The sequence below is a fragment of the Papio anubis genome, chromosome 11 (genome assembly GCF_008728515.1).
Source record: "Papio anubis isolate 15944 chromosome 11, Panubis1.0, whole genome shotgun sequence".
In the NCBI taxonomy this organism is placed as follows: Eukaryota; Metazoa; Chordata; class Mammalia; order Primates; family Cercopithecidae; genus Papio; species Papio anubis.
This window is the reverse complement of record NC_044986.1, coordinates 104,330,480-104,354,696: the sequence shown is the minus strand read 5'-3', so window position 1 is coordinate 104,354,696 and position 24,217 is coordinate 104,330,480. Positions and strand designations below refer to the sequence as shown.

The following is a 24,217-nucleotide window of genomic DNA, read 5'->3' as shown; positions in this document are numbered from 1 at the left end:
CGGGAGGAACACTTCAGCCCAGGAGTTGGAGACTAAGCTGGGCAACGTGGTGAAATTCCGTCTCCCCTGCCCAACCTCCCCGCTACCCCCCCCCCCAAAAAAAAAAAGCGCTGGGCGTGGTAGCGTGTGATTTTGTGGTCCCAGCTGCTTAGGAGGCTGAGGTGGGAGGATTGCTTGAATCTGGGACCGAGGAGGTCAAGGCTATAGTGAGCCATCACTGCATCACAGCACTCTAGCATGGCTGACAAAGTGAGACTCTATTTCCAGAAATGAAAGAAAAAAAAATGCTTTGGTCTTATTTCTTAATTGTGAAAATACTTGAAAATGAGTAATTTTTAATTTATAACAAAAGGCTGCTTCAAGATTGTTAAACATTTCTTTTTAGTGATATTTGAGATTTTAGTTGGTTGTAAATTCAAATATCTTTCACAATATTATAATTGTTCAGGGTTATTGTGATAGCAAATAAAGCAGAGTGGTGGAACTCTTTTCTCTTCTGGAAAATTATTTTTAAGTCTAATTTTGTCTTTCACCCTTTTGTCTTATGCCATACCAAGTTATTTTACAGCCTATTTCAGAGATTGTTGGTGGTGTGTTTATATTTTCTAGTGGTTTTTAATTATCTATGATGGCTAGCTATACCCTTGATTCTATAATATTGAGAGGAAGAATGATAATTACTCAATTTTAGGGTAGATTATGGTTTTCTAAATCCAGGAACCTGATACTTCTGGCATAGGCAGCTTGATGTTATAACTCATACAGGAGAAAAGGGATCAGCTTAGGTAAGAAACTGCACTCTCTTAAAAGCATTCCCCTTCTTTTTAACTTGAGAATTGTTTTCAACAGATCCCCTGTAAGCAGCTTACAGATTCGCTATGATCAACCAGGCAACAGCAGTTTGGAAAATCTGCCTCCAGTAGCAGCCAGCATAGAACAGCTTTTGGAGAGGCAGTGGAGTGAAGGACAGCAGTTTTTATTAGAACAGGGTACTCCTAGTGACAGTAAGTATTCATTTTCTTACGTGTAAGTCAAGACGGATGGGCAGATGGACAAACAGGCAGATGGATGCAGAAGTCACTTTTCATCCAGAGTAGTAATGGGATAATGATATACATTTCATATAATACAGTGAGAGAAAGTATAAGGTAGTGGTTTAATAGAAGAGATTCTTTAGTGTTACTGCTTATACTTGAATCCTGTCTTTACCTGTTATTAATAGTATAATCTTGGGCATGTTTTTTAAAGTTCTTTAGTCTCCTATTTTTACAATTGGGAATAATAATGCACCCATATCAGAGGGTTATTGTGAGGATTAAATGACATGAAAAATATTAGGACCACTGCCTGGCTCATATATAGCATTGTCTCGGTGTTTACCATGATTATACATATTGGTACTTTGTGTCTCCACTGTACTTTGTTCTTACCAGTTTACTAAAATATATGAGCACTGTCTTAGCCCAATTGTTTGAAGAAAACTTGCTCACCTCTGGAAAACTTACTTTAAAAAATACATATAGTCGGCTGGGCGCGGTGGCTCATGTCTGTGATCCTAGCACTTTGGGAGGCCGAGATGGGCGGATCACGTCAGGAGATCGAGACCATCCTGGCTAACACGGTGAAACCCCGTCTCTACTAAAAATACAAAAAAAAAATTAGCCAGGCATGGTGGCGGGCGCCTGTAGTCCCAGCTACACGGGAGGCTGAGGCAGGAGAATGGCGTGAACCCAGGGGATGCCGAGATCGCGCCACTGCACTCTAGCCTGGGCGACAGAGTGAGACTCCGTCTCTAGAAAAAAACAAACCAAAAAAACACATAGTCAAGTATGGCCGGCTAGCTTCTTCATAATTTGGAGGAAGACTAATAATTACTCAATTAAATCTATAATTAATATATATTATGCTTATCATCTGTTAGATTATAGAGCATGTACTATATATCTATATTTCAGTATCTTCACCATTTTAAGTATTAGGGCCATGGGTGTAAAATGCAGAGTTAAAATAGGTGGTGGTTAGCTGGAGATGTGGCCTTGTCTTAATTTTAGGGAAAAATAGGTGATTTTCGTCATTTTGGAGTATAAACTTTTGCTGCTTCATTTTATTGAAACATTTTGCTTATTGTTGGCTAAGTGCCATAAATTGGTATTTTGTGAATGGTAACCTGACAAAAAATGGTAATTGTGAGGAAATTTCATGCCGGGCTAATCCTTTAAACACGATAGCTGGAGGATAGGTTTAGCTTAGTCTTATTGCATCTCATTTGGGCCCACTAAGATCTCTTTGTGGCATCTTGGAGGGAAGGGATAAAAGCTAAATCCTTGGGAAATGGCCAGATGTGTCTGTACCAGAGGAGTTGTATCTTCTGAAGGCCCTGAGGTCATGTTAAACAAATACAACTTTTTAGTATGTGATGGACACTTCAAAAATCTTAACAGTAACACTCTGTGTTGTTAGTTGGGAGGTCCAAGTTGTGGAAGGAATTGAAGTACCTGAGGTGATGGGGGCCAGACCGAAAGCCAGCCTGTTCACAGGGGATGCGCCTTTCTCCAGGACTGGAGACGTGGCTGGGCGCACACATAGCGCTCCCTGCTGGGTGACCTGCAGAGCAACATGCTGAGCAGCTGGGATTAGGGGCTTCCTGCCAGGAAGTCTGATGGCAGCACTTCATTTAAATGGAACAACAAACAAAAACATGTGCTTGTTATTTTGGTAAAGGGTATTGGTGCGATCCTTAACCATTCTATATATGACTTCAATGAAAAATAGTGACAGGCTCTTGAATTTTTAATAGGCTTTTATTTTGACGAAAATAAAATGTCATCACTTTTCACTGAGAATGGAAAATTACCTGATGCTGGTGTGTGTGTTTTGGTATGTGGCAACAAAGTTTCCAGAAGGTACATCCAGGAACACTTTGCCTTTGTGCTTATAAAAATACATAGATAGGAAATTTAATCCCACATACAAATTTAGGAACAAAACTTAATCATTTAGAAACACTTTACAGAATTTCTACTGTTCTATTGTAACTTATTTCTAAGGTTACTGGCACTGTGTAAAATACTTAGTCTCATGTGTGTACTTGTTATTAAAAACTATCCAAATGTGTGCTAGTTTTAGGAATGCTGAAGTCATTACACCAACTTCAAGTTGAAAACCGAAGATTAGAGGAACAAATTAAAAACTTGACTGCCAAAAAGGAACGGCTTCAGTTATTGAATGCACAGCTTTCAGTGCCTTTTCCAACAATAACAGCAAATCCTAGTCCGTCTCATCAAATACACACATTTTCAGCACAGACTGGTAAGTGTGAAAATATTTATTTTGTATCTAAAGAAAATAGGCTTTCAATGTTATTTGTATTATAAGTGAGTAATAATTGGTCACCAGTTATATGAAGATGTAGAAAAGGAATGATAGGTCGTTTTTCAAGGGCATAAAGAATCCTGTTAAGTGATCAACTTGAATTTACTCTAACTTCCTTAGTCCATAATATAATGGTAACATTTACTTAAATGTCTAATGATCTCATTATTGATTTAAAGTGATGGTATTCAATATAGATTTTTTTTCCTGCTTAAGTCAGTTAGGAATAGCAAGACTTGATATTCAAGTGGTTTTGATATGGGCTTCAGCATAAGCTTTTAAATAAGCCTTTAATCTTACACATAATGTAATTTAATAGGGTAAATAGGTTTCTTTTTGTCTTTTATTATTCCAGCTCCTACTACTGATTCCTTGAACAGCAGTAAGAGCCCTCATATAGGAAACAGCTTTTTACCTGATAATTCTCTTCCTGTATTAAATCAGGTAATTTTTGTGTGGTTATTTTCATCTGTGTGATTTACTTGTAAATAATAGTATATTATGTCAAATGGTTTTAAATTATTTTAAACAGTTTTGCTATGTTCTTTAAATTTAGTTTCTCTTCTTACGCTAGGACTTAACCTCCAGTGGACAAAGCACCAGCAGCTCATCAGCTCTTTCTACCCCACCTCCTGCTGGACAGAGTCCGGCTCAACAAGGCTCAGGAGTGAGTGGAGTTCAGCAGGTCAATGGTGTGACAGTGGGGGCACTAGCTAGTGGAATGCAGCCTGTAACTTCCACCATTCCTGCCGTGTCTGCAGTGGGTGGAATAATTGGAGCTTTGCCAGGTAACCAACTGGCAATTAATGGCATTGTAGGAGCTTTAAATGGGGTTATGCAGACTCCTGTCACAATGTCCCAGAACCCTACCCCTCTCACTCACACAACTGTACCACCTAATGCAACACATCCAATGCCAGCTACACTGACTAACAGGTAAGAAACTTAAGTATGTTTTGGGTTTTTTAGTGTAACTAACGGAGTACCAGTGTTGTCTATGCCTTAGAATGGGGCTTTCAATGTGTTCCTTTGTAGATATACCTTAAGAAGTCTGCCAGAAATTTTAAGTATATTATACACAGAGTACATTTATTTTTGAAACTTAGATTTAAATGAATTCACTTATAGTGACAGCATTAAATATGTTTTGTGCTGAAAATTAGTCGTAATCTGTGATGTCTATTTTTAAATACTAGTTTTTCTTATTTGTATATTGAATTCCTGTATCAAATTCTGAAGAAAGGTAATATAGTGGAGATAACATGAATATTAGTTTGTTAAAATGTATGTAATATTTTTAATATTCTAATCAAAGATTTTGGTATAGGATAAAGGTCATTTATTTATCTGAATTCCCAGGAAGTGAGACTCATTGGTTTCACTGTACTGGAACTGCATTTGAATGCTTGTTCAAAACTAGGGGACTAAAGCTATGTTGTTATTAAACATACTATGTTGTTATTAAACATACTTTTGGGGGAATAAATACTTTTAAATGGATTTGCAGTGGGTACTAGAAAGCCGTTTCCTCTAGCTCTCTTCATTGGTGTTTAGTTTTACCATTGGGACCATTAGAAAAGGATAAGTCAAATCAGTATGTTTGGATTGTTTGTTTCAAATATGTGTTTACTTAGTGTGAGTTAAATTATCTTTGAATAATTAAAGATAAATTATTACATATGCCTGTTAGAAACACATGTAAATTTCTATTCCATAAAATAAGGTAGGGCCTATTTGTTTTATAATAAAAACATTTCTTGACAATGTGAATTCTTGTTTAGCTGTACACATACATATATATACACACACACATAATTTGTACATAATTGTTTTCAAAGTGTTTGGATTAAAAATTGTACCTAAGTTATTAATCATCAAATTGAAAAGTTGTCTTTCATGTTTAAACTTCTAAAAATGCGTTAGAGGTGTGTAGTAAAAAGTAAGAATTGTAATCATTTTTCAGTGCCTCAGGACTAGGATTACTTTCTGACCAGCAAAGACAATTACTTATTCATCAACAGCAGTTTCAGCAGTTGTTAAATTCTCAACAGCTCACACCAGTAAGTTCTTTCTTTTGATAATATTTTATTAGGAGCATGTGTTCTAAGCTGTAATATTCAGTGTGGGTATAGATTTCTCCTTGTTAAATAACATTATTGAATGCATAATCCAAAAAGTTTTTCTTGCCATGTGGTATACAGGCTGTGATACCTGCAGTGATGTCACATTCACTCCTGAACTTAAAAGTGACAGGGCACGTGGCATGGTGCTTCCATAGGCTCTGGTAACACAGTGCCGAATGAGATGTGGTGTGTGTTTTCCCAGAGCTTCATTTTGATACAAGAGATGGATGGACACGATGAACGCTTTTTGGTTCTGATAAATGCTGAGGAGAACAAGGAAGTGGAATAAGGGGGGAAGAGCATAGGGAACCGAGGACCATTTTATATAGGATGGCCCTGCCTCTGCAAGGGGTGACTTTTGAGCACAGACTGACCTGAGAGCTCAGGGAGTATGCCATAGAGAGAAAGCATGTTGGAGGTAAAGGGGCAACTGCTGTCAAAGGCCTGGGCATGCTTGTGTGTGGAAGAGGAGGCAGCAGCAGTGTGGTCAGGGTGGGAGAGGTCAGAGCCAAGCAGGGAGTCTCAGATGATTGCATACAACCTTTCTTGGCTGTGGCAAGAAATTTGGACTTTATCTTGAATACGATGAAAAGCCACTGGCGATTTTTTAAAAAATCTATTACGGAGAATTTCAAGTGTACCAAAAGTAGAGCGGAGAGCACCCTGAAGACCTGTGTAGTCCTCCTCCTCTCACCCGGCACTGACAATCTCAGTTTTGTTTATCTTATTTCATTCTCCATTTTTTTCAGGATTAAGAATTGGAGGGTTTTGAACAGAATAGTGAAATAATGATTTACATTTTGAAGGATTAGTTTTGCTGCTATATGAAGAATAGTCTGTGTGTATTATAGGGTGTGGGGGAGTGAAGACAGGCAAAAGTGGAAACAGGGAGGGAGTGACCCAGGCAGGAGACGTAGGTGTTAAAATAGTATGGGCTATGTATTGAAAACTGCCTGGAATTGTGGTATATATAGTTATATTTTTGAGATGGAGTTTTCCTCTGTTGCCCAGGCTGGAATGCCGTGGCACAATCTGGGCTCCCTGCAACCTCCATCTCCTGGGCTCAAGTGATTCTCCTGCCTCAGCCTCCTGAGTAGCTGAGACTACAGGCATGTCCCACCATGCCTGGCTAATTTTTTTTTTTTTTTTTTTGTAGACAGGGTTTCACCATGTTGCCCAGGCTGGTCTTGAACTCATGACCTCAAGTGATCTGCCCTTAGCTTTCCAGAGTGCTGGAATTACAGGTGTGAGCCACTGTGCCTAGCCCAGATGTTTTGAAGATAGAACCAACAAGACTTGTTTGCTGGACATACAAGAGAAAGAAGAATTCTGAATGGTTGGATAGTGACTTTTACTGAGATGTGGAAGAGCAGAATCCAGCCAGTTTTGGAGAGAAAAATAGGTGTCATGGACACACTAAGCTTGAAATCCCTTTAGATGTGCAAGTCAAGTGGAGATAAGACAGTTGCATAGTAGGTGTCTGGAGTCCCAGGCAAAGATGCAGTTAGAGATAGAAATCTGGGGTTAGTGCTGCACAGGTGATGAGAGCCATGAGATTTGATGCAGACTCCTAGAGCATGAAGACTGAGTCCTGGACACCCTAGAAAAGAATAAGCCAGTAAAGAAAGGCTATTGAGAAACAGTGGCCAGTGAGCCTAGACAAGGACACTGTGGCATCTTAGGGGCCAGGTGAAGGAAATGTTTCCAGAAAGGGAGGAGTCAACTGTGTAAAATGCTTCTGTGGTAGGGTAAGAAAGAATTGACCAACCGGGCGTGGTGGTGCATACCTGTGATACCAGTTAACTGGGGGGCTGAGGTGGGAGGATCACTGGAGCCCAGGAGGTTGAGGCTGCAGTGAGCTGTAATCATGCCACTGCACCTCAGCCTGGGTGGCAGTAACTGTTTCTTAAAGGTTGTCTAGAGACTTTTTACAGTTTGGGTGTGATAAAAGTAAAAACTTCGTAAATGGTTCAAAAGAAAATGGGAAGGAGAGGAAGTAAAGATAGCATATGGGCACCTTAAGACATGTCACTTTGGAAAGCAGAGGAAGGGGAAGAAGGAGGTGGATGTGGTAGTACCACGGGGCAGTTTTGACTCATTTTGAATGTGACAGCATGTGTGTATGCTGATGGGACATTTCTGGCATAGGAGAGAAGAAAGGTGCTAGCAGAGGAGGAGATGAGAACAGTATTTCACTGCACCAGCAGGGCAGGCAGAACAACTGGAGGTGGGTTTTATGTGGAGGGTTGAAGCAATCCCACTTTCAATGCTTCTGATTTTCTTAATTAGAAGTAAAGGGAGGGGCCGGGCGTGGTGGCTCAAGCCTGTAATCCCAGCACTTTGGGAGGCTGAGGTGGGCGGATCACGAGGTCAGGAGATCGAGACCATCCTGGCTAACACGGTGAAACCCCGTCTCTACTAAAATAAATACAAAAAAGTAGCCGGACGAGGTGGCGGGCACCTGTAGTCCCAGCTACTATGGAGGCTGAGGCAGGAGAATGGCGTAAACCCGGGGGCGGAGCTTGCAGTGAGCTGAGATCTGGCCACTGCACTCCAGCCTGGGCGACAGAGCCAGACTCCATCTCAAAAAAAAAAAAAAAAAAAAAAAGTAAAGGGAGGGAGATGGGTGTTAACGGTTAGATGAGAGGGGAGATGGGAAATAGAGAACTTGGAGAAGGGGAGAAAGTATGGACCGAGACCCAAGTGGGGTTGTGGCTCAGGTGCAGGGCAGGCCTGGCCCTGTGGACAGTCATGGGGCTTCCTCCAGACCCATTTCCCTAGCACTCTTCATGTAGTTGGGCTGCTTGGAGAGTGATTTTCAGTCTGTTTTTAGAGGGGTGTTAAAGGCACACTGCATATGAGTGTATATACATTCTTAATTGCTGGCCGGGCATGGTGGCTCATGCATGTAATCCCAGCACTTTGGGAGGCCGAGGCGGGCAGATCACAAGGTCAGGAGTTCGAGACCAGTCTGACCAACATGGTGAAACCCCGTCTCTACTAAAAATACAAAAATTAGCTGAGTATGGTAGCGTGTCCCTATAATCTCAGCTACTTAGGAGGCCGAGGCAGGAGAATTGCTTGAACCCGGAAGGTAGAGGTTGCAGTGAGCCGAGATCACACCACTGCACTCCAGCCTGGACGACTAGAACGAGACTCCGTCTCAAAAAAAGAAAAAAAAAAATGTGACACTAAGATTGGGATCTTGTTTTTCTTATCTGTTGCCTCATCTTAATATGAGTACTAAAACTCCATTTGTTTGGGTGTCTTCCTATTAATTAAGATTTTACTCTAATAATAGCACGTGTAGATGTCTCATTTCCAGAACTTGGTTAAGGAATTTTCAGCACAAATTATTGCTTGGAGACCATGAGGACTAAAGGACTGTACTTTTTCCTTCATCCGCCAGTGTTGTGGGCTAAAGTTTGTTCATTTACAGGGATCAAACGATGTAGGTGAGAATTTGTTGGAAGCCTCCGCACAGCTTCCGCCCGACACTCTTGCTTGACCCTGCTTCCCCCAGATGACCTGCATGGTGCTAAATCCAGTGGTCAGTTCTCATTCTTCATCTTATGTGACCTGGCAACAGCATTTGACAGAGTTGATCACTTTTCCTCCTCCTTGAAACATTTCCTCCCCTCAGCTTCCAGGATACCACATCATCTTGGTGTCTTCCTATAACTGGTCATTCCTCTTTAGCATCCTTTCTTGGTCCTCTTCTTCAGCCTCTTGAGTGCGCCCAAGGTGGAATTCAGTGATCTCCTATCGCTGTCCTTAAATAGCATCTCTGTGCTGATTTACATCTCCAGCCAGACCTCTCTGTGGAGCTTCAAGCTCCTGTAATCCATCTGCTCACTCAGTAGCTCCACTGGTTGTTTTTTTTTTTTTTTTTTTGAGACGGAGTCTCGCTCTGTCGCCCAGGCTGGAGTGCAGTGGTGCGATCTCGGCTCACCGCAAGCTCCGCCTCCTGGGTTCACGCCATTCTCCTGCCTCAGCCTCCTAAGTAGCTGGGACTACAGGCGCCCAGCTAATTTTTTTGTATTTTTAGTAGAGATGGGGTTTCACCATGTTAGCCAGGATGGTCTCGATCTCCTGACCTCGTGATCCACCCGCCTCAGCCTCCCAAAGTGCTGGGATTATAGGCGTGAGCCACCACGCCAGGCCTCCACTGGCATATCTTAAAAGACATTTCTAACATGACGTGTCCAAAACCAAACAGCTGATCTTCCTGCACAACCCTGCCCCACCCATCATTTTCCTCACGTCAGCTGATGGCAGCTCCATCCTCACTCTGACACCCCACATTGACTCCATCCTGAAATCAGACTCTGCCACTTCTCAAAACCTTCCCATTTTACTATGAATACAAGCCAGGCTGGCCATGCCTTGCCACTGCAAGCTCTGCGTTCTTCTCACTTCCTCCTGGCTCCCTCCACCCTCCCCAGGTCCTTGCTGCTACTGGATCCTGCTGGACCTGCCCCTCTGGAGGCCCTTGGCACTGCCTGGAAATCCTCGTCCACCCCCATATCCATCCAGCTAATTCCCTCATCTCCAAATCTTCATCCAGATGTTAACTTCGCAATGAAAACTGCCCTGGCTAATCTGCTTAAAATTACAACCTGACCATTAAATCCTACTCCCTCCAGACTTTCTCAATCACAATTCTGTTTCCCTTGACACAGAGCAGTAATCACATTCGAACGTTTTCATTTATTTGCCTTTCCCTGCTCAATGTGTTTCAAGCACCAAAAGCAGTGCCTGGCACCTAGTAAGCGCTCAGGAAATCTATAAATATATGCTGCATGAAGTATATGCTTGCTGTAAAGAGTGGTCTGTAACTGTGTCAAGAAAGCACCCTAATGACAGGCAGGAACGGGAACTTTAAAGTTGTTTTAAGTTTGGAAAGGGTTTGACCACGCATGATGCATTCAAATGTCCACCTTGATTTCTCTAAGCTGCTGCATTCCCTCATTGATCATCACGGATAACCTAATAGAAATCTCCTATGTGTGTCCTGTTTTAAAAATAAGCTGTTCACTGAAGATATTGACATTTTATAGCAGATAGTTATTATCTAGTACAGCATATTTTCCTAGATGAGATACTTGTTTTCTTTCTTAGCAAATATCTAATATTAAAGGAAAGAAAACAAAAGGCAGATTCATCTGATTGCTGAATTCTGTGCTTGGGAACTCACTTTCTCTCACGTTTTTCCCTAAGGAACAACATCAAGCCTTTTTGTATCAGTTAATGCAACATCACCACCAGCAGCACCACCAGCCTGAACTTCAGCAGCTGCAGATCCCTGGACCAACACAAATACCCATCAACAACCTTCTTGCAGGTACACAGGCACCCCCACTTCACACAGCTACCGCCAACCCATTTCTCACAATCCATGGAGATAATGCAAGTCAGAAAGTAGCAGTAAGTATGTTTTCCTTACTACATCTAATGAAACAAGAACTGTATTGAATAATCAGAGATGATCATTTTCCAGCCTAATTTTGTTCCCCTGATCATTTCTTCTTAAATCCCATTGCTTTTAGCAGATGAATATTATAGGCAAAGGATCTAAGCCAATTTATACATCCCCTAAGTGTATCAGTTTGAATTTGCACATTAGGTTTGAAGGCTGTTTTATAATTCAGCAATTTTCAAGATGACAGTATATTTTAGTTAGCAAGTCATATGGGACAATCAAATCAAAAGACAATGGTTGGCGCTTTCTGAGAAGCTTTGTTTAGTTATAGAACCAGTCTATGTAACTTGAAAATATTTTTATTTTACTCTAAAGTGCTTTTTACTGATTAAGTATATTTATTACCAAGATTAATACATACATTTTAGGGCACACAATCCAATTATTTTACCAGATTACTTTAGAGAAAGTAAATCAGTCACATCTGTAATGGAATTCAAATTTTTAGTTATTTTCATGTAAGTGATGGCATCTTACCCTTTCAGTGTGAAAGTTAAATTAAAAATGGATGCAGGAACAGTATTCTACACATACAGGAGAACCCATTTTAAGGCCGTTTCTTTCTATTAATTCTCCCCTTCAATTAGATCTACTTTACTGGAGTATAAATGTTTCCCCTAAATTCCAGTTCAGGGCAGAACCCTGTTAGAGGAAGGCTATGGGGATGTAGAATGGAGACTGGACATCAGGAAAAGGAAGAAGGGAGAGACTGAGGTGGGAGACTTGGCAAATGAGTGTTCAAAGTTGCAGTGTTTGCTGTTTCCCGTTACTTTGAAAATTTTGTTTACTGTGCTTTTAGTCTTCAGAAACTTTAGTTTGTACTTAGTAATGAGAATTATTCAAAATAGAGGATTGTTTTTCATGAACTCTTCAATGCTTTCTGTTTGCCCTCTTGTCTCGCCAACTTCCTGTCATCACACACGGCGTTTACCTCTCCAGTGTTCTGCTGACATGGGCAATTTTCAGTGATTCTGTATTGAGTTCTTTGGTAGCATTTTTTCCCCCTGTGTTTCACAAGTTTTTTTCTTGTGTTAAGAAATGCACTAATTACAAACTTTTCCTAGGTTATACAATATGAAATGTATTTAATGGAAAATCACAGTAATTTAATGAGATAATAGAGGAACACAGTGCTGGGAGGTGCTGTTTGCTCAGTACCCTGCTATGTGCTGGGGTCCTTGCTAGATACTGTGACATCTGATTTCAGTCTTTAAAGTAATAATAGGCTGTAACTCCATTTTTTATAGATTAGTAAAAGGAAATGCAAAGAAAGCCCAAGGACAAATAGCAAATGTGGAATCACAGCCCATGACTTTCTTGGCCCATAAAAATTTTGTTCTCTACAGTACCATGTTACTTTTGTGGAAAAGTTGATTTTGGAAGATGAATTCTGCATTCATTCTTTAGAAGTTCTGTCCCTCAGATGGGCCCACCTCTTTGGTCTTTTTATACTGTTGAATTTAATGTTTTTGAAGTATTTACTAGTAAATTCATGTCTATATATTATGTTGCAAGTAGCCTTGCCAACTTAAAAGAAAAAAGGGAATAACTTTCTATACCACATTTTATCTCAGTTTCAAATTGGGAGGATATTATCAAAAGTTGATTCAGCTAACGCATCTGCTCTTTTGTTTAACTGCAGAGACTTAGTGATAAAACCGGGCCTGTAGCTCAAGAGAAAAGTTGACACCTGAGAAACATCTAGAAATTGCCTGTCCTGCTGTTCTAGCACTTCATCTGGCTGCCTTTGCAGTCCTTTTACTACAGCTATGAAGAAACGCAACAAGAAACTTAATGCACAACAAAGGATTAATTGCCGCAAGGACATTCTTGTAAGGCTTTGATCAGTTTTCTTGTTGCTTTGTTGCACTGAAATGGAATTCCCATGCCCCTACCCCTTACCCCAATTTTTTGAACATGGAAAGAAAATTTAATACGTTTTTAAAGTGATATAATTTACATGCCATATGTTTATCAACTCAAGAATATAGTTGGTACACAACTAGGTTTATAAATTGGAGATACGAATAGCAAAACTAAATACTTGTTCCATTTACAAACTACTTGATTTTATTGTACAAGTTGAAATATGCTCTTTTGTTTGGGTTACAGTATGCTTGCTCTAAGTCAAATTCCAAGGAACTAATTTCTTCTGGAGTTCCATTGATTCAATATTACAAATATATAGCGCATCACCTGGGACTTGGCAATCTTTGTTAAAAAATATTTCCTTTCTAATGGGATTTAGCCAGTTTTGGTAATCAAGTTAGGATGGTAATGTCTGCATCTGCTAAAGGTAATTTTCTTTTGAGAATTGCTTTCTTTAGTGTTAAGAGCTACTCATATTTTAAAGAAACCTTGAGTTAACTGAGTTCTGAGGCTGCTGGGGGAACCAGATCAATTCAAAGCGAAATATTTGTTTCAGAAAGGGGCCACTCTGGAAAGTGCTGGTGGGGTTTGCCCTTGATCAAGTGCCTCCATTGTGCTGCAAGGGCTCTAGACAGCAGGGTGGGACAGTCAGTCCTCCGAGCAGCAGGAATCATCCCTTCACACCTGCAGCCTTCCCATGCTTCCGCCTTTATTCAGAACTTTCTGTGCCACTGTAGATAGCTCAGGCAAAACTATTACCTGGGTATTTATCCACTAATGAGTCACAAGAAAAGGAGTGGATTTGGTAAGAATAGAGAGTTGTTTTATTTTAACCACTTCCCATTACTGACCATTAAAACAAAAGCTCACCACTAGAGTTCCTGAAAACAGGTGAAACCTGTATGACAGCCCTTCCACTTTGGGGAGCCACACTTTTGATGTGACAGTACCGCAGAGTGATCCACCATGGGGGATGTAATCACCAAACTGTTCTTTGGTGTGTGAATTATTAGTGGAAAAGACCCAGCTGTAATTAGACCTCCACTGTGTACTTAGCTGGAAGAACATGTTAATTCTGCAATATGTCTCTTGGTTAAACATTGCACAGTTCTTACCTCATTTCTGTAAATAAAGTTTTGTGAATCTGTTTTGTATTGTGAAAAATTCATAAGATAACATTGATATTTTGATTTGTAATATTTCTAATTGGTAGATTTAATTGAAAAGTAAAATTAATTTATTTTTATATGTTCAGGGGAATTTTAAAGTCAAGTATTTTGTAGATAATTTAAAAAATCAGTGTGGTTTATTTTACTTATTTAACCCACTGGTTGTTATTCTGTAACAGTTTGTATAAATGGTAAATTTTGAATGTGTTGTTATTTTACCTAGATGTAAAATTCCACATGTATTAAAGTGTACAAAGTTTTGTTAATAAAATTTAATAATGTTTATAACTCCGTGCCATTCTCATTTGGAGAGGATGGAGGGGGTACATCCATGTTGCTTCCTCAGGGAGTCTTGGCCTGTGTTTTGTGTTTGGAGCACTGGTATATTGCCCCGGAGTTAATGGAAACTCTCATGAGCAAATGCTATACGATGTGCAAGGCATTCTGTAAAGCAGTGTGCAGTACAAACCCACCTCGGGCTCAGAGATCTTGGATCATCCTCAGATGAGAGGGAGAGTGAAGAGGGAAATAGCCTCGGTGGAGATAAAAGGAAAACAAAGTCCAGATAAGATAATTAAGTAGAGCCCGTTGATAAAGCAGTACTCACACTTGGTAGAGATTCGATTCCTGTTACTTACACAGTTAGCTTTAACTAGAGGCATTCCATGAAAGAGAAGCCCAATCTAGTGGGCTTGGTAAGTATCAGAATCACCTGTGGTGCTTTTCAAAAATATAAATGCTCAGACTTTATCCCAGACTTAATTGAATCCAAACATACTGATCTGTGTCAAGTGCTCCTGGTAATTAAGAGGCAAATGAACAAGAAAAACTGGTCCTAGGCTATAAACTTTATTAAGGAGCAAGTTTTGGGTTCTTGGAGATTTTTTTTTTTTATGCACATGAAAAAATTACGATTCTAGAAATTCATCTGTCTCCCAAGGTGAAGGATTACCTTCCCTCTAGAATGACAGGTGACTCATCCATCAATTCCTGCGAGTTTAGTTTCTTAACACGTGTCCTTTGCCTTAGCTGCGTGTTTGTAAGCGTCCACTTCTGTAGCTTTCTGGCTTCCTGGAGGCTCCAGGACATTGACCTCGTCATCCTGCGTTGCTGCCCTGCAAGGCCCTGGCAGCTGCTGGTTCGCCTTGTGTTCTGGGAAGGGCTCTGAAGAGCTACTGCCCTGCTGGTGGCCCTGAGCCCTGAAGAAGGTCGACACTGACTGGTTGCCATCTGCACTTCTGTGCTTTAGTCCTGTGGTTGTGCAGTCCATGTTGTGGGTCAAGATCAAGCACTGGGCCAAGACAGAAAAGCCAAGTCATTGTCTTACGCTGTCTACCAAGCAGAAGGGAAAGATGATCCCATAATCCTCCCAATAGGCGGGAGAGACCCTTGGAATTTGCAAGGGATGTACCACCTTACAATGAAATGTAATTTTGCTTTCATAAGTGGATTATGTACTTAGGTTTTAAAAGAGATGGTCTCACTCTGTCGCTGGGCTGGAGTGCAGTGGCAAGATCATAGCTCACTGCAGCCTCAAACTCCTGGGCTCAAGCAATCCTCCTGCCTCAGCCTCCTGAGTAGCTGGCACTACAGTTAAGAGCCAACGTGCCTGGCTCTCTGGGTCATGTCCTTCGAAGTAGAAATCTCAGACAAATACTGTTCATCTTAGTTTTACTTGTTGAAAATAAAACATCAATGATACCATCTTTTCATATAAACTAGGTTTTTCAGAATGAAATAGGGGTGAACTTTTATAATTTCGAAGTCATTTTTTAAATAATTTGTTAAAATGCATGTCAATTGTTTTTCCATTCCCCAATTTGTTATTTGCAACAAAAGAAATGTCCTTTTCGCACCACTTACTAATTTTTGCAATTCAGTAAAAATTTATGTAAAAATGTAAGTTTCGTTTGACTGTGACTTAGGTCACAGTTCAAGTTTGGCAGGTCTTTCTTAAGGGACAGATTCCCCATTGAGGTAAACAAACAGGGGCACACATGTCCCTTCTAGCTGTCTGACACATCTCAGCCTCAGATCCCTGGCTGCATCAAGGTCTGGAGGTCCACAGTCACATGTGGAGTAGACAAAGTGCCCATTTTCCAAGTGTGTGATCCACATCCACCTCAGGGCACTGGTGACACTTTTAGGTGTTAGCATTAACCTATTTAAGTAATAAAAATTAGCATGACCACTTTTTAAAAAATTTGAAACCAGAAAAAAAAAAAGTCCTGTCACTTTTTTTTTTTTTGAGACTGAGTCTCACTGTCACACTGGCTAGAGTGCAATGACACAATCTCAGCTCACTGTGACCTCCACTTTCCGGGTTTAAGCAATTCGCCTGCCTCAGCCTCCCAAGTAACTGGGATTACAGGCAACCACCACGCCTGGGTAATTTTTGTATTTTTAGTAGAGATGGGGTTTCACCATGTTGGCCAGGCTGGTCTTGAACTCCTGACCTCAGGTGATCCGCCTGCCTTGGCCTCCCAAAGTGCTGGGATTACAGGTGTGACCTACTGTGCCCGGCCTTTCACTTTTTATAAAATATGATACATCTGTAATTTTAATAGTTTCTTTTCCTACATGGTTGAGTGTTCAAAGTTACGGCCTGCTTTTGTCACTTAAATAAAAAGTGACAGGAAAGATCTTAGAAATCAAATTTTGTGTTTTTTAAATTAGTCATTTTCTGGGCCAGATGGGCAGTTTCCCACTGGCATGGTTGTCGCAGCATGAGCTCTAAATGTTTTTCCCTTGTCTTTTAGGGGAAGGGGGTCTCAGGGGATTGGAGTAGTGGCAGCATAAAGGGCAGGGTTGGGAAGGACCAGCGCTAGTCACAAGGGATCAGGTGGGCACAGGAAATGAGGCTGGAAGGCGGCTGTGGGTTTGCAAGAAAGATGATTGGTGCTGTGCTGGAGCGTGGTTTCTGTAGTTCTGTGGCCACAAAAGATTGTAAATGCACATTAAGCCAGCAAGCAGCGTGTGGATGGGGCAGTGAGGCACCCTCTCTACAAAACAAAGTTAGCCAGGCATGGGGTATACACCTGTAGTCTGAGCTATTCAGGAGGCCTAGGTGGGAGGATCATGTAAGTCCAGAAGGTCACGGTGGCAGTGATCATGCCACCACACTCCAGCCAGGGTGACAGAGACCTCATCTCTTAAAGGGGCGGGGGGGGGGGGCAGCTAGCAACTGGTCGGGCACGATTACTCACACCTGTAATCCCAGCACTTTGGGAGGCTGAGGTGTGTGGATCACCTGAGGTCGGGAGTTTGAGGCCAATATCAAGACACCCCGTCTCGACTAAAAATACAAAATCAGGCATGGTGGCACATGCCTGTACTCCCAGCTACTTGGGAGGCTGAGGCAGGAGAATCACTTGAACCCGGGAAGTGGAGGCTGTGGTGAGCTGAGATTGTGCCATTGCTCTCCAGCCTAGGCAACAACAGCAAAACTTCATCTTGAAAAAAAAAAGGTAGGGGGATTGGCTAGCAGCAAGGTGCAGAGTGGGTAAATTCAGGGGAAAGGCAGATGGGAGAAGGTGGATACTAGGAGACAAGTGCGTTATTTCTAGATCTGGGTCCAAATATTCTAGATGAACTCACTGCCTCTTCTCTGGCCTGCTTTTTGTTGGAAGCTCCCAAATTCCATGAGGTTGAATTTTCAGGTTTTGTTCACAACTGTTGGTACATCTGGTTTACTTCAGGTACAACCAGAGCTAGGCCTTTGGTTGGTGAGAACTCCAGCGCCCCACCCTCCAGGTGAGCCATCAGTGTGGCCGCCACCCTTGTCTACTTTCAGATGGCAGAGACATGTCCTTTTAGTGTGGGCAGTTGGCAGCGGGTGTTGCCATGGGTGCTCACCCAGACGTCATGTCAAGCCCTTCACCTGCCTTACCTCACACCTCCACTTCACACAACCCTGTGAGGGCTGTTTTGTTTCCCCCATTTTGCAAATTAGGAAGTTGAGGCTTAGGAGGGTACAGAGTCACATAGCTGCCAAAATGTGAATTGGTGCAATTAAGAACAAGAATGATCTGAGGCAGGTAAAGTGGCAGCGCCCCATGATGCTCTTAGAGCCCCTCCCGACTCCGAGTTCACTAAGGAGTGGTGGAGGCTGGGACACCTCTTCAAGACTGAGGCCTCTCAGGGTGTGGGCTCGGCTCATCCATCCAGTGCTGGCTCCCAGCACAATTCCACCCCTTGCTGTGCACCCCAGCAAAACCCAGCCATGCTGTTCTCGAACATGCCATGTCCCTGACACCCCTATGCCTTTCCCAGGCATCACTGGTAACTAGAATCATAAAGGCCTGGACATGGCTATGGCCGGAGTTTGAGCTGTCCCTAGCTCTGCATTCATTTGTAGTCTTTCCAAGGGGTGTGGGGGTGTGAGAGCCTTAGCCTGGCTGCAGACTGGAAAGGAACTAGGAAAGAAACCAGAGACCCCTCGGCGGACCTGTGAATTGAACTGGTTTGGAGAATTCAGGTGAGATGATGTGAGAGGACTGGAGAAGAGAGACAAGTTGGAATCCCCTCCCCCCCGCAAAAAAAAAAAAAAGCTGGGGATGTTTCAACCCCCGGAGGCTTTCAGGGCAAAGGAATTCACCTTTTCTAAGGCCCTAGCTCCAGAAAAGCTGCTTTCTCAACTCCGTGGGAGGGACTCGTACCCTCCAGCTTACTGGAGAGGAGACCACACCGGCCGTTTGCCATACCTCTGCTCTGGCTCTTTTGGACATCAAGGAAGCACCATAGCTCCCTGGATAGAGTGGAGGATTCTGCCAGGTATGCCAGGGGAGGATTAGAGCAAAGGGCGCTGGAACCATAAAGTTGGCCCTCACCAGACCCCTAACAGAGGGGGGCAGTTGAAGTCAATGGGATGGAGAAGGGCGAGGACAAGGAAGAAGACTGCAGACTTTGGGGACACCAAGACTACCAAAGCAAAAGATCAAACATCTGGAGAGGAATCTGAGGAGGCGCCAGGGGAACTCTTGGTTTGATTTATATCCATTTCACTCCAGAATGTGAAGCTGCAAAAAGCTGGAAGATGTCACACACTGCCTTCAGGATTAAAGGGGTAAGGTCAAGCCTGAAATCACCTTTTGGACGTGGTACTCAGGTATGTGGTGACATGAACAGGAGCAGCTTCGGCGGTAGGAAGAGGGGCTAATAGTGTCTAAGGCTCCCAACCCGTGCCCTTAAATACTTGATTGTACACTGAGGTGGTATCAAGCCAGTGTCAGTTCAGCTTGCTTTAACAAAGTGCCATAATCGGGCTGGGTGTGGAGGCTCAAGTCTGTAATCCCAGGACTTTGGGAGGCCAAGGCAGGAGGCTCACTTGAGGTCAGGAGTTTGAGGCTGCAGCTATGATCACTCCACTGCACCCCAGCCTGGGTAAGACCAGGACCCGGTCTCGATGAAATAATTTAATAAATGCTGTAGTCTGGGTGACTTACATACAACAAATGTATTTCTCCAAGTCAGTGAGGCTCTGTTCCAGAGGCAGAAGGCTGACTCACAGGGAAGGGGGCAACTCTGCTCTCTGGCCTCCCATTAGTGGGGGCTCCACCCTCTTGACCTAATCACCTCCAAAGGCCCCACCTCCTGATCCCATCTCCTTCAAGGTTTGGGTTTGGACACATGACCTTGGTGAGGGGAGACACATTCAGTCCACTGCAACCAATGAAAAAGAAGTTACCTCATGGTTTGCAGCAAACTCAACAGCGTTATCTTCATTTTGCTAGCACCTTCCAAAGTTTAAAATTAAAGCATGACATTTCACTTTGTGCCGATCAGGTTTGTTTTCCTTCAAACACTGATGGTTGCATCTGGGGGTTTCTCACTTGGCTCCCGTAACAAGCAGATGGATGAATTAGGGGATTCCATCTTGGCAGCGCCGCCACCTTGCTGGTTCCCCGGGGCTCTTCCAGAGCAGGCAAGGTCAGGTGCTCTCTGCAGCTAAGTTGCCCGCGTACATTGGAATTGTTGAACAAAACAGGGTCCCATTTGCTTTGCAAGCTCTTGGCCTCATGCAGTGGTTCTTCCTGGCTGGCCAGTAGAATCACCTGGACATCAGCACCTTCATGCAGGGATTCTCTACCCAGGACCCATTATTTCCCCGCCCCACGAAACAGGGTCTCATTCTGTCAGCCAGGCTAGATGGCAGTGGTGCGATCATAGCTCTGTGCAACCTCAAACTCCTGGGCTCCAGTGATCCTCCCACCCCAGTCTCCTAAGTAGCTGGGGCTACAGGCATGTGCCACCGCATTTGGCTTTTTTTTGTAGAGACAGGGTTCATGTTGCCCAGGCTGCTCTCAACCAATCCTGCCTTGGCCTCCCAAAGCGCTGATCACAGGTGTGAGCCACTGCACTGGGCCCACATCCAATTTTTAAATTCTAGTTTTTAACAGAACAGGACAGACATAATTGTATCCAAACAGCAAATTTCCAATAGTGATTTTTTAAGCCAAGCCTCTGAAGGGAAAACAGTTGAGGTCAAATATGTCAAGACATCTACTGTTTAACTGCAGTGATATCTAACTTTGTGAAACCAAGATTGGAACCAAAATGACAGTATAAGCAATGAGACATTTTATCTCACATTTTACAAGATATTTCTTTTTGCATAATAACAAAAGCAAACATGACCAACATGGCTCATTTTCCTTTATGACTTAGGCCACAGTAAATCACATGGCGACCCTACTGTTGCCCCCCAAATCTGTCGATTTCATTTTGTAAACGGTATACTGTATGACCCACAGATGACCCAGGGACACTCTTGGTTTGGGACCGTTCCTGACAAGGCTGTGAGGGCAAGAGGCCACCCTGGCCTGGCTCCCACTCCGCGTCTCAAACTCGGGCCTGGCCCGGCTCCCACTCCACGTCTCAGACTTGGGCCTGGCCTGGAGTGTGGTTACAAAGGGAGTCCCCAGACCCGAGAGAAACACCATTCATGTTTCAGCCCAATATTTAGAAGTCGGATTTGTTTTAGAAAATACCAAGATGTTTTCACCAAATGACTAACCTTGTCCAGTTGCAGTCACGCAGGCCCCCACACCAAAGTCTCACCTCTCCTCAGCCTGCAGAGCCAACTCCTGGTCTTAAAAGCCTGAGCTCAGGTGCTGGTCCGTGGCTAGGGGCGGCAGACCTGCAGCGCAGGTGCCGGTGCACGTAGTTGTAGGAGATCCTGCCAGGCTGGGTCCTGACTCAGGTGTCTCTGGGGCTCAGCCATTCTCTGAGGCAGGTGGGTCTTCACGAGGGCTGGGGCAGGATCAGGACTCACCTCTACCCTGGGGCGTTCTAAACCAAAGCAAGACAATGGACATCTCTGAGCTGTCCTTTCTCTCTGGGGAGTTCAGCGCCCCTCTGAAAATCTGCAGGCATTTGGGATTGGCCACTTGTTAGCAATGCCCCATAAGACAGGAAGGCCACATCCTGTAGCGCCTAGGCTGGGTGTCCTGGGCCCCAGGGAACACATGGCCTCCCTGTATGCACAGAACATGATTTAAACCGTGCCATTTAAACTGTAGGAACAAGCCTAACTGCCAAAATGAACAACAACAAATACCCTAGAAAATGAAGTTGCGATGAAATACTTGATAGAGCTTTAGTTCTCCACTTGGAGAGGAGTTTGGGGGAGTGTGACTGGCATATATCAAGCAGCAGCCCTGCAGCAGGAGGCATTTTTTAAAGTGTCTGAAGACATTGACAGTGGAAAGCTTATTACGGTCTTATTCTAAAACTGCGAAGGGAATTTGAGAACACTCCAGTGGAAGACTAAACCCACAGTCTGCAACTCAGGGTGTTTGCCAAGCACGTGCGGACCAATTGAAGACAAACTCCCAGGCAGTTCCCAAAGCAAATTCTGCAGATGAATCGGATAATTTGGTGAAAATCTAAGTAAGCTGGTCCACTGATGAAAAAAACCTCCTTCCCACCCCAACTTTTCCTAATAAGGCATTCTAAGGCCGTGCACGGGGAGCTCTTGCACACCTGGGGAAGAACGTGGCTTGGCTGCACATCCCAAACATTCCTGACCCCCTGTGGGGGGCGGGCGCAGAACCCCCATTAGGGATAAATAAGACGACAGGTGAGTGTGCTTTGAAGAGTGGCGCGATAAACAGTTTGAGGAAATGGTAACGCTGACATTTCTGCCCCAGTGGGGAGAGGAAAATTTAAACCACTAAAGGGTAAGAGACTTGGGTGTCCAGGAAGATGAGGGCAGAGCCCCCGCGCCTGGTGTCATGCCTGGGAGTACCCTGTTGCTCTGTGCTCTGTGGGGCTGAGCGGGGTGGGGGCTGCAGACGGCCTCCCTCCCTCCCTCCACTCCTCCCCCATCCCCTCCCGTCCCCCCACCGCAGCCCTCAGAACCACAGCCCTCTCCGTGACCTTGGTCCCTGCTCCTTCCCCATGGTCTTCACCTATGACTCAGACGTGGGTCTTCTGATCGAAACTCTGCCCTTTCCCTAAACTACACCTGAGGAAGAGGAGACCAGGCTGAGGTCAGCCCTAGGGAAGAAATGTCCCCACTTAGTGGCAAGGGGAGGAGCACAAGATGGGGGCAGAGCCGAGAGGGGCCTTGAGCGTGAAGGGCTTTCCCAGAGCGGCTCGCTGCCCCTCAGGTATTAGCACCTGCATTCTGTGGACAGGAAACGAGCCCCAGAGAGGGGCTAACATCACTTGCCCAGGCCCTGGTCATCAGCAGTAGACCCGGGACTTTGAGCCCTTTCTGCCTGAGGCCCAGTCTAAGGTTCTGCACACCACACGGGCCCTCCTGGGGCCATGTCAGGAGAAACGTCACCGCACAGGCTGTGAGCCTTTTTGGGTGAGAGGCCCTTGGGGCACCCAGTGAAAGATGTGGACCCTCTCCCCAGAAAAGTACACATCCAAGATGGAATGATTTTGCAGGCCTGTTGCAGGTCCCCGGGAGTGCACAGAGTGACCCAGGCCCCTAGGCCCCGGGCTGGGATTCCTGCCCCCATGGGCAGGAGATGGAAGGAGCTTAGCCCTGCTGTGGCCATCGCCACGCAGAAGACGATGGTGACAGGAAGCCAGGCTGTCAGAAATAACATTGTTTCTGCCAAGCCAGGCACTGCGTTAGAAAGAGTTCACACAGATTATCTCACTTTATCATCCTAACAACCTAAGCGGCAGCTGCCATTATTCTCTCTTTTCCCAGATGAGGAACTGAGGCACAGTAGTAAAACAACACACCTGATGTCACCCAGCTCCATGGACAGTGGGAGAGCCAGCGTTCTCCACCTCCAACCAGGTCTCACTCCCCGCAACATGAGCAAATTGACATGGCCATGGGGGCGAGAGGTGAGGGGGCTGCCGAGAAGCTGGAGCCGTGGGGTCCCCAGAAGTGGAGGCCTGGAGGCAGCGCTGGGGCCCACTGCACCTCAGGGCAGCCCTGGGCTGTTCTCCGTACCAGCTTCACCCTCAGGAGACTAAGTTATGCCCTGCTGAGGATGTTCACAAGGACGCACTGCAGGCCCCAGAGGCGATCCCCCTGGAGAGGCTCCAGGCCTAGGACGCACTGCAGGCCCCAGAGGCGATCCCCCTGGAGAGGCTCCAGGACTTGGTGGCCGGCGAGCAGCCCAGGACCCTGGGCCTGGGGTGGACTGCGGTTTGCCCTCCCACCCGGGACATTCCAGGTTCACGTTTTCTCAGGTCTCATTTAACAAGGAAAAAATAGCACACACAACATTCATGTCCCACAGACAACTTCTTTTCTTCCCTCAAAAAGGGAAAACCAGCCCGGACCACAGAGCCAGACCCATCTCTACATAAAAACAGAAAAAATTAGCAAGGTGGTGGTGGTACATGGCGGTGGTCCCAGCTACTTGGGAGGCTGAGGCAGGAGGATTGCTTGAGCCTGTTAGTTTGAGGCTGCAGTGAGACATGATTGCGCCACTGCGCTCTAGCCTGGGCAGCCAAGCGAGGCTGCTTCTTTAAACAAACAAACAAACAAACAAAAAAGGTGTAAACTGAGGAGGAAAGGGGGAGAGTGGTTGGGTTGGTTCTCATGAGCAAGACAGCAAGAACAGAAAAGCAAGCGCAGGCCACCTGTGGGGGCTGGGCGTGGCATGGGGAGGCCTCCTCAGTGGGCAGGGTAGGGTGGCTCAGGAGGACACGGGTCTGGGAGTGGGAGGGGAGAAGGGGCACGGTGGGGCTGTCGCGTGGCTGGTGCATGCGCCACGTCCCCACAC

General features: G+C 44.4%; 2 protein-coding genes across 17 annotated transcripts in view; one reads left to right on the top strand and one right to left on the bottom strand.

Moving 5' to 3' along the window:
- The window catches only part of MLLT10 (MLLT10 histone lysine methyltransferase DOT1L cofactor), a 228,829-nt gene extending 214,526 nt beyond the window's left edge, over positions 1-14,303 (top strand). For 12 of the 16 annotated variants that reach the window (XM_021943935.1, XM_031652461.1, XM_009214071.4 and 9 more), the window contains 7 exons: positions 850-1,004; positions 3,121-3,309; positions 3,728-3,816; positions 3,947-4,308; positions 5,336-5,432; positions 10,716-10,922; positions 12,620-14,303. In XM_021943935.1, coding sequence (XP_021799627.1) covers positions 850-1,004; positions 3,121-3,309; positions 3,728-3,816; positions 3,947-4,308; positions 5,336-5,432; positions 10,716-10,922; positions 12,620-12,664 — 1,144 coding nt within the window. In that variant the 3' untranslated portion in view covers positions 12,665-14,303. Of the gene's footprint in view, positions 1-849; positions 1,005-3,120; positions 3,310-3,727; positions 3,817-3,946; positions 4,309-5,335; positions 5,433-8,934; positions 9,346-10,715; positions 10,923-12,619 lie in introns of those variants that run through there. The other 4 variants (XM_021943949.2, XM_021943937.2, XM_021943940.2 and 1 more) reach the window with 3 other exon arrangements.
- Positions 14,304-20,377: 6,074 nt separating this feature from the next.
- The window catches only part of DNAJC1 (DnaJ heat shock protein family (Hsp40) member C1), a 241,034-nt gene continuing 237,194 nt past the window's right edge, over positions 20,378-24,217 (bottom strand). The window contains exon 13 of the transcript XR_002524539.2: positions 20,378-21,305. The gene's annotated coding sequence lies outside the window, so the exon portion shown is untranslated. The remainder of the gene's footprint in view (positions 21,306-24,217) is intronic.